The sequence below is a fragment of the Cornus florida genome, unplaced genomic scaffold (assembly GCF_030987335.1).
Source record: "Cornus florida cultivar Cherokee Brave unplaced genomic scaffold, ASM3098733v1 CherokeeBrave_3.0.0_Hap2_Chr05, whole genome shotgun sequence".
NCBI lineage: Eukaryota > Viridiplantae > Streptophyta > Magnoliopsida > Cornales > Cornaceae > Cornus > Cornus florida.
Genome location: NW_026775575.1, coordinates 114,443,045 through 114,454,370, shown reverse-complemented (window position 1 = coordinate 114,454,370; position 11,326 = coordinate 114,443,045). Strand labels below are relative to the sequence as shown.

General features: G+C 26.9%; 1 protein-coding gene across 1 annotated transcript; it reads right to left on the bottom strand.

The window, feature by feature from the left end:
• Positions 1–5,130: 5,130 nt before the first annotated feature.
• LOC132310014 (senescence/dehydration-associated protein At4g35985, chloroplastic-like) lies at positions 5,131–9,560 on the bottom strand. Its single transcript, XM_059808256.1, has 2 exons — positions 9,123–9,560; positions 5,131–5,136 (listed from the first exon to the last, which is right to left on the bottom strand). The coding sequence occupies exons 1-2, from the start codon at positions 9,558–9,560 to the stop codon at positions 5,131–5,133; spliced, it is 444 nt and encodes a 147-aa protein (XP_059664239.1).
• Between the last annotated feature and the right edge of the window lie 1,766 nt (positions 9,561–11,326).

Genomic DNA, 11,326 nt, shown 5'->3' with positions numbered 1-11,326 from the left:
TCCTCTAGGTTATTGTTGTATTTTCTCTTCTCTTATAACTAACACTATCATTTCTTTCTTTCTTTTTTTCAAGTGGCGAAGTAAACTCTTTCACCGCTACTTCCATCGTTTTCTATTTAAGAGCCTACGGGGGAAGTCAATTAAGTGATTGCATGATTGTTGAATCTACGAGTCTCTACTTATATTTCGTTGTTCCATTCTCTTAGAGTGTTTTTGTGTGATCTTTGCCCCATTATTTTTTTTTTTGCAATTTTCTGCACCTACAATGTATATAAAGTAAAATAGAAAGGGAGAAAAACAATGATTAATTGGACAATTAGGTTAGAAAAAGTAAAAATGGGATAACCATAACCCCTAAGTGAAAATAAAGAAAACAAGAGCACGAGGAATAACAAACTCTAGAATGAGAAATTATATAATCTGGACTAATTACTAGTTGACACATAAAAATAAATAAAAAATTAAACATAGTAATTATTTGCATATCAATCATTAATGGACCGAAGACCAATCCTTCCACATAATAATATATTATCTATCATCCTTCCCTTCCATGGTGAGTGGGAGGATAATAAAAGTATAAACAGTAGGATTTAATTTGGAGAAATTACTAAATAGTTCTCAACCATGTGGACCAAACCAGTCAAGGTTAAGTATTTTGTCTTGCTTTTACAGTATAATTAGGTTTCTATTTTATGCTTAAGTATTGGACTACAATAATTTGTGTTTACGACTATGTAAATAGATGCATCGACAAGAATGAGACTCGTGAGATTGTAAAAAATATAATATGATGCGGCAGTTATATGTAGGGGTAATTTATGACTATACTTATGTTGTGTTTCATATATAGGAATTGAATGGAATAGAATGTCCATTTAAAGTAAGAATGACCATTTCATTGGAATAAAAATCCATTTCACAACTAAACATATACAATTGTTATTCCATTCCCAAGTAATTTTTTTGAAAAAAAAAAAAAAAAAAAAATCAATTTCTTAAAAAATTATCATGTTCCAAGTTCAAAAATCACAACTACCTTTTATCACAACCACCTCCGCTTTTCACCACCACCGACTTTCACCACTGCCCACCGTTTTCCACTACCGCCACCGCCACCGCCTTTCACCACTAACACTGCCTTCCTTTGTTGCAACCACCACGCTATCGCTTTTCACCACCTTCCACCTCCACCACCGCCACAGCCTTTTACCCCAGCCACCACCTTTCACCACCGCTATCTTCCACCACCGCCACCAGGGGCGGAGCCAGTGTATGCCCGGGGGCATGTGCCCCCCTTGCCCCGCTTGTTATAAAATATATACTCCTACTAAATTTTTTTATATATATATATATATATATATATATATATATATATATATAAGAAAAAATTCATATAATGCCCCCTAAAATTTTTATTTTTTAAAATTATACTTAAATTTTGTATTTCTTCTCTTTTTTTACTCTCTAAATTCTTTTATTTTCCTTTTAAAAAAGTCAAATTTTCCTTTTTGAATCAAACTCCATTTTTTTTCCCTTTCAAAACTCTCTCATTTTTTTTTTTTTTTTTTTTTTTTTTTTTTTTTAACTATTTATCATTCTTAAACTGCTCATTGAGGTAATTTTTCTTCTTTATCTCTTGATTTGTAGAATCTATATTTATTGACGTGATTATTGAATTTTTATTTTTTATTTTTACACTATGCCTCCCTGAATTTAATTCCTGGCTCCGTCCCTGACCGCCACGGCCTTTCTCCACCGCAATTACCTTACACCACCGCTACTGCCTTCCACTGCCACCATGTAACGACCCGAACCCGTAGGCCTGAGCCGTAAACCGGGTCCTCGCCCAAACCCAAAGTCATCTAGTCAATACCATCAAGTCCAATGAAAATACATCATTTTTATGTCTCAAACATGCCTCATGAGGTCACTAAGTGTAATACCCGGATATTTTAAAGAATTTATTAATTTGAATTATTTTATTTTATTTTATTTTAAAATGATTTGTTTTATTTAAATGGAGTGCTTAGATTAATTGTCTTATTTTAATTATATTATATTTCGTGATTGATATGATGATTGTTTTGTGTGTTTGATTATTGATTAAATTATTGATGAAAATTAGTTATTTTAATTTAATTATTTGATTTATTTAAATTAATTGAATTTGGGCTTAAGGGAAGTTGGACTAATAGATATGGTCTTGAGCTTGAAGGAAGCCTTGTTAATTTATTTAATTATTTTATTTTAATTGGATTCGGCTTAAAGAGGAGTGAGACAAATGGATATGGTCGTGGGTTTGAAGGAAACCTTGTTGGGTTAATTAGTAAGGGCCCATAGTTATAAAGATAGTTAAATAATTATCCTTGCATAATTATATAGATAATTATATGTATATAAATATATAATTATTATGGAAGGAAATATATATATATATATATATATATATATATATTTATTTATTTATTTATTTATTGATACATATATATGTGTATATATATATATTTATTTATTGATATATATATGTGTATGTAATTAATTAAGGATTAGTATAGAAGGAAATATACATATATATATATTATAATATATGTGTATATGTATTATTTAAGTTAATTACTATTTTTATTATTTTATTTGGTAGTCCTATTAAGAATATGATTTTGATTTTAATGTGTATAAATATATACATAAAGTTTTATAGTTTACACGTTAGGAAAATAAGAGAGACAGAGAGAGTAGAGAGAAGGCTGACAAAGAGGAGGCCGGATTAGAGAAAAGTTTGAAAGGTCGGTTTCGTTTTAGGTATAAGGTTTTATAGTTAAAAATTTACATGTTAGAAAAATAAGAGAGGCAGAAAGAGAAGATGAGAAGGCTGACAAAAAGGGGGCCAGATTAAAGAAAAGCTTGAAGTGTCGGTTTCATTTCAGGCGAGTTTTTCTCTATCTTTCCTCTTACAACTTGAGTACCAAGACTTTAATCAAATTTATTTGATTAAATCATAATTCGGCCGGATGAATTAAAACCCTGAATTATTATATGTTATTTTTTTAAAACTTTAGATTTTAAATGGATAGTTGAATGTGATATATTTATTTTAGAAACAACTAATATGCTTGATTTGTGACCCAAAAAGGTTAATTAGTGTTTATAGAATTTTTTGTAATTTTTCAGAAATTTTCTGGAATTTTTCTATAATTTTTCTATGTTTTAGAATTATATATATAATTATATTTGTGTATAAAATATAATATATATATATATATATAAAATTTTACAATTAGGGTCTGTGGCGCATCAAATGGGGTGGGTAATCCAGGGATAGGTGCTTTTGGACTATTTCCATCCCACAGAACTGCTCTAGCAACTGGAAGAAAGTCCTACAGTTAAGGGGGTTGCGTATAACCTAATTAGATGTTTGGTTGGCAATGGGGACCTAACCTATTTCTGGGAGGACAATTGGTTGCTGGGTGGACCTCTCACCTCCAGAGTCCTTGAAGGGGTCAGAATCATCTTAACAATTTTACCTGGGCAAAAACTCTTTTCTCTTGCTTCAGATGGAACGTGGTCCTTTCCCAACTCGTTAATTGAGCTTATTCTTGAACTCGGCAATCTTTGCCCGCCGACTACTTCACCGGATTCAGTTGTATGGATCCCTTCTCGACCCGGCTCATTCTTTATGAGTCATACAATTGGCTGGCTTAAGACGTCTCATCCACCAAAGCATTGGAACAATCTTCTGTGGAATCCATTTTCGGTGTTGAGATGTAATTTCTTACTATGGCTTGCCGTGCAGAATCGACTCCCCACACTTGCTAGAAGTAGCATGAGAGATGTGCACGGCCCAAGGCTGTGTCTGTTATGCAATGTAGTGAATGAGTCACACGATCATGAATTTGTTCTTCGCCTGCACCTATGGATCTTCCTGCAGTACAAGTGCCATTTCCTCCCTTTAGCTTCTTCATGGATTGGCTTTGTTGAGTGGGTTTCACAACGTTGGACAAGTTGGAATCTACGAAATTCAGTGAACAAGCTCATGCTGTCAACCACCATCAATAGGATCTGGATGGAAAGAAACGACAGTCTTTGAAAATCAAATATATCAAATATGCAATATGCAATCAATCAGTGCTCCTCAACAAAATTACAGAAATGATAAGGTAAAAACTTCTTTCGAAGTAGGTAGGGGACTCACCATCGGCAAGGGTTATGCTTGAATGGAATCTTCTAGGTTCCTTTATTCGGCTGCCGGTGGAGCCTCTCGATGGGTCGATTTAGGGCGCTACTCTGATTTGCTTCGCCCTAATTATCCTTGCACCGGAATGAGTCACGGCTTAAACCTGAGTAGTCTACAAACCCTAGACTAGGAATGTGTTTGTTAGGTGATGGGCTGGGCCTGTTGTGTTATTCACGCTTTGTTTGTTGGTCTCTCTGCTTATTGGACCGTCTACAGTTCGTGGGCTGCGTCCTTTTTTGGGATTGCATACTGTATTACTTTCATATTTATACTATTATTAAATGTGCAAAGTGTTTCAATATTTCAGTATTTGTTTATTAATTGATATAAATTCTATAAAACTCAAAATTACCTAATAAAATTAAAATTAATTCAAATTAACAAAATATAAAAAGAGTTTAATTCAAATTACAAAGTCCCACATTGTTTTTAAGTAAAAATGATTACATGAAAGCTTTTTATAAAACTATAGAGTTAAAGAAATAATAATCACACTTTCTCGGCCTTTTGGCTAAGATCAAGTGTAGTACTAAATTTTGCAGTATACTACAACTCACACAAAATATAAATACAGTAATTACCTAATAAAATTCAAATTAACAAATTATATTATACTACTCTCATTAATTATTATATCCCACGATTGTAGCAGGAAGGAATTCAAAACCTAAACCAAACCCAAATGGATCAAATAATTTTTTTCACATTTGAGAACAAACATATTTAAATTAAGTACCATATTTGATGTGAACATTTCGGAATAGCTTTAGAGTTACTATTGAAAATTCAATCTATAATCAATTATGCTTGACCAAATGGTCCATATATTAAATTATTTGTCAATTTTCATATTTTTTATTTAATAAAATCTTTGATGTAAATGAGTCGTGAGTTTATTGCTGTAACCAAGCAGGAAAAGCAAAATACAACACAACCACTTCTAATTTGAGAACCCCCAAAGCTCTGAAACTTACCACATGTTTCCATAGTAATAAATTACTAAATTATAATAACAGTAATTACTTAATAAAATTTTAATTAAGAAAATATAAAAAGAGTTTAATTCACAATTCAAATTATACCATACTACTTTCATTAATAAAAACCTATTCATAAAAAGAGTTTAATTCACAATAAAAAGTTTAATTATTATATCTCACAATCAATAAAGAGTTTAATTAAAATTCAAATTATACTAAAATTCAAAACATATAATAATTAATTTTTCTAATATAATATTTATTAATTGCTATATAAAATAAAATAATTTTTCTAAAACTCTATTATAAATTAGCTTTTATTATGAGTTTCTTAATAAAATTAAAGTTAGTTAGACAAGGATATATTTAAAGAAAATAAAATAATTTCAATAAAATTCTATCACAAATTACCTATTTTATTTTCAATAAAACTCTATCACACTAGACGAATATATATTTAAAGAGTTTCTATAAAACTCCAACACAAATTACCTATTTATCTATTTATTGTGAGTTTTTTAATAAAAGGAAATCTAATTAGACAAGTATTATTAATGTAAAAAATTATTTATTAGTTGATATAAAAAGAGGTTCAAAAAATTTCTATAAAACTCTAACACAAATTACCTATTTATCTATTTATTATGAGTTGTTTTTAATAAAAGTAAATCTAATTAGAAAAGAATTATTAAAGCAAAAAATATTTATTACTTGACATAAAAAGAATTTTTAAAAGAGTTTATATTAAACACTAACACAAATGACTTATATATTTATTTGTTATAAGTTTTTTAATAAAAGAAAATCTAATTAGGCAAGAATTATTAATATAAAAAATATTTTTTTATTGATATAAAAAATAAAATAATTTTCCTAAAACTCTATCACAAATTACCTTTTATTATTAGTTTTTTTTTTAATAAAAGTTAATCTAATTTGACAAAATTATTAAAATATAAAAATATTTATTAATTCATATAAAAAGAGTTTTAAAAATATTTTCTATAAAACTCTAACACGTATTACCTATTTATCTATTTATTATGAGTTTTTTTAATAAAAAATATAATTAAACAATAATATATGTAAAGGAAATAAAATTTTTCTATAAAATCTATCACAAATTATCTAACTCTAAAATTTACCTAATAAAATTCAAATTAATCTATTTATCTATTTATTATTATGAAATTTTTAATAAAAGAAAATCTAATTATACAATAATTTTTTATATAAAAAATATTTATTAATTGAAATATAAAAGAAATCAATTTTTCTAAAACTTTATCACAAATTAGCTTTTATTATGATTTTCTTAATAAAATTAAATTAAATTAGACACGGATATATTTAAAGAAAATATAACAATTTCTATAAAACTCAATCACAAATTACCTATTTTTTTTAAAACTCTTCCCCAAATTAGCTTTTATTATGAGTTTTTCAAAAAATGAAATCTAATTAGAGAAACATTATGAATATAGAAAATTATTTATTAATTAATATATAAAGTGGTTTTCAAAGAGTTTTTATAAAACTCTAACACAAATTACCTATTTATTTATTTATTATGAATTTTTTAATAAAAAGAAATCTAATTAGACTAAAATTATTAAAATAAAAAATATTTATTAATTGATATAAAATGAGTTTTTAAAAGAGTTTATATTAAACTCTAATACAAATTACCTATTTATTTATTTATTATAAAATATTTATTAATTCATATAAAGAGAGAAATTCAGAGGGGCATAGATCTAGAATTACAGAAGCTCTGCCAAAGAGTTTCAATATTTATTTATTTATATATAAAATACAGAATTTAGAAGCTCTACTAAATAGTTTCAATATTTATTTATTTATATAAACAAATTTTATTAAACGTGCAAGGAGTTTCAGTATTTATTTATTTATCTAAAAAATATTTATTAAATGATCTGAAAAGAGTTAAAACTCTAAAATCTATCCAATAAAATTAAAATTAACCTATTAATCTATTTATTATTATGAATTTTTTAATAAAAGAAAATCTAAAGTTTTAGTATTTATTTATTTATATAAAAAATATTTATTAATTGTGAAAAGAGCTTCAGTATATATTTATTTATAATAAAAAATATTTATTAAATGATATGAAAAAAGTTTGTTTTTTAAAAAGAAACTCTATAAAACTCTAAAATCTACCTAATAAAATTCAAATTAACCTATTTATCTATTTATTATTATGAATTTTTTAATAAAAGAAAATCTAATTTTCAGAGTAAAATATAAAAGCTCTGCCAAAATGTTTATTATTAAAAGAATTCATAATAATAAAAGAAAATCTAGAGTGTTTCAGTATTTATTTATTTATATAAAAAAATATTTATTAATTGATATAAAAAGAGTTTTTATCAATACTAATATTAAATATGCAAAGAGTTTCAGTATTTAAGTATCTATTTATATATAAAAATAAAAAAATTATTAATTGATATGAAAAGAGTCTTTATAAAATAAAAAAAAAACTCTATCAAACTCTAAAATTTATCTAATAAAATTTAAATTAATCTATTTATCTAATTATTATTATGAAATTTTTAATAATAGAAAATCTAATTAGAGAATAATTATTAGTACAAAAAATATTTATTAATTGATATATAAAATAAAATAATTTTTTTAAAACTCTACCACAAATTAACTTTTATTATGAGTTTCTTAATAAAATTAAATCTAATTAGACAATGATTTATTTAAATAAAATAAAATAATTTCTATAAAGCTTTATCACAAATTACATATTTTATTTTTAATAAAACTCTATCACACTAGACAAAGATATAATATTTAAAGAGCTTGTATAAAATTCTAACACAAATTCTTTATTTATATATTTATTAAGAGTTTTTAATAAAAGGATATCTAATTAAACAAGTATTATTAATATAAAAATTATTTATTAATTGATCTAAAAAGAAGTTTTAAAAGAGTTTCTATAAAACTCTAACACAAATTACCTATTTACCTATTTATTATAAGTTTTTTAATAAAAAGAAATCTAATTAGACTAGAATTATTAATATAAAAATATTTATTAATTGATATAAAAACAGTTTTTAAAAGAGTTTATATTAAACTCTAATACAAATTATCTATTTATTTATATATTATAAGTTTTTTAATAAAAGAAAATCTAATTAGACTAGAAAAACACTACCACAAATTACCTATTTATTTATTTATTTTGAGTTTTTAATAAAAGGAAATCTAATTAGGCAACTATTGTTAATATAAGAAATTATTTATTAATTGTTATAAAAAGAGGTTTTAAAATAGTTTCTATAAAACTTTAATACAAATTACCTATTTATTTATTTATTGAACTTTAATTAGACAAAAATTATTAATATAAAAAAATATTTATTAATTGACATAAAAAGAGTTTCTATAAAATTATAAGACATATTACCTATTTATCTATTTATTATGAGTTTTTTTTAATAAAATAAAATATAATTAAAAAAATAAATAAATTTTATAAAATTTACCACAAATTGGCTGTTTTATTTTTTTTTATAAATTTTATCACATTATCTATAAAAATATTCAACACATCCATCGCACATGCCTTTTCCTAATATATATATATATATATATATATGAAGTTCATCTTTACCTTCCCAAAAAAAAATTAATAATAATAATCTGTATTAGATAGAAGATCTAATTTTATCATATCCTATCAATTACAAGAAATTGAGCTAAGTATTAGGTTCCCAAATTGTTCATAAATTTCATTTGATTTAGTGTTTGTTTTTTGTTTTTTTAATAAAACTATCCTGCAACATAAAAATCATTACTACTGTTTTTATTGTTTCCATTTTCAGCATGTTAGTATCGAAAAGCAGCACAAACACACAGACCTGGTTGGTGTAACCATTGCTACATTTGAAGATCCCCTTAACAATCTGACCAGTCCCTCCTGCAATCGCTCTAGCCAAAACATTGTTATAATCTTCAATCCTTGGCGCAAACTCCTTCCAATCCAAATTTTTATTTTGAGTTGATGATGATGAGCTAGAAAAACACGAATGTTCTTGCAGGATTGAATCCAACGAGCCCAAACTGCCACCATATTGTTCCGAGAAGGACACTCCGTAGCTCAGAGGGTCACCATCTATCATCGGCAGTGAAAACAGATAGTGCAGAGCATCAAGCTTCACCACAGGCTCATCTTTTGTCAACGGCCATTTAGCTTCATCTCCAACTTCAGCAATGGTAGCAAGAGGAATATTTTCATCAGATACGCGAAGAAGCGTGAAATCGCCATTGGCAGGTTCTACTGCCTCTCCCTCCTCCATCAGAGAAAGTAAAGATGGAAAGGAAATGGCTTACAGAGAAAGTTGTGCTGTGATTGATTCCTTGTTTTGGAACTTTATTCTATTCTTTATGCACTGTATATCCTATGATAAAATATTACTTTCGGTGGAAGATAAACTGACAGCGTGAAAATCTTTCTGTGATGGTAAGTCAATCGCATAAACTCTCATTGTCTCTCTCAACAGTGTGATCTTAGGGTTTAGATCCTACATAGTCTGCACTACCAATGCAATGTGGCTGTCTTTTTGTTCATTGAAACGATCATCATATGTGATTGTAACTCAATCACAGGGTTTACGATGATAACACAATTTGAATATAAACAATAAGTTACACTCTCAAGATGGTATTCATCACATCTTCCTTAAGTGAATTATTTCATATAAATGTAATTGGTCACATAAATTATTTTATTCAGATTTTTTTTCTCCCTTCAATCCTTGCAACAACTTTTGACCATTTGGTGGTGGGAAAGAGGACCCCAGAATTGTCATGGTGAAAGGCTTCACGCTGATCGCACGTTATTTTAATGAAAATTTTATCCCTTTGTTTTGTGACAAAATGTTCTTAAATAAAAGTTTCTTCCTATTGCGTAACTGGTGCACTGGGCCCTTGTAGCCTGGATCTGGGTTTGGGCCTCCTGGAATTCTTTCCTGGGCTTGATCTCTTACCCACTCGGCTTCGGCCTGTCTGTGTAGGGGCCTCGGGCTATGCCCCGAGTAAATATGTAATTATTTTTACTTTTTATATATTTTTACTTATTTAACGAAAAAAAGTAACCATATGCTTGTGAGGAGAATGAACTGAATCTTAACGTGGATGATTCACCACCAGGCATGTACATCCCGTCTCACTTGTATTGGATAATTATTGAAAATTTTTTATTATTTAAAAGTACTCTTAAGAGTTTTAACACCACTATTCTCGAAGGAAAAAAAAAAATAAAAAAAAATTATGGATGCCTTTTTTTATTTATTTTTAGATGTAATTAATGCGGTCGTACTATGGTGCTTAGAGATTAAGGGGGAAGGGCATTAACATATGCAGCTGTTCTACAGAAAGGTTTGAAACATTTAATGTTTTGAAGTTATGAGCACAAGTTGATCATTAAAGGTGACACTTAATTAATTTAACTTGGTAATTTTATCTTTAATAATTTATGAATAATACCACGTATGGCATAATCGAATTGGGATATAGTAGAAAAAAATCAAAAAAATAATAATAGTGTTGGAGTGAAAATCATATATGAGAGTAATAATTAATTGGCATATCACTTTCACAGTTCACACTTTTACTTATCGCTCACGATCTGAACATCAACATATACAAATTGACCCAATTTATACATAAGAAGCAGCAGAAAAAGTAAGGAAAGAAAAATAAAATGGTGAAACACCAACCAATTTCATTCAGTCGTTGAAAAAAAAAAATTATGTCTTTTTTTGATTTTTTTTTACCCTTTCCTGAATAACCCACTATCATTCTAATTTATAGCTATAGTAGAACTCTAGAATCACGTTGAAAAAAAGGAGCAAGTTCTTACAATATTATATATTTGTATACAACATATATATAAAGAGAGAGATAGAAAGATTGCTTAGAAATTAGAATTCTACTAGTTGATTTTTTTTGGATGAGAGTTCACAGATTTTTATACAGTTACCTTTTCAGTCTTTGAGATTGTAGGTGCAAAATTTCTCTCTTTAAAAGAAATTAAAAGAAATTAAACAACTCACTCAAAATA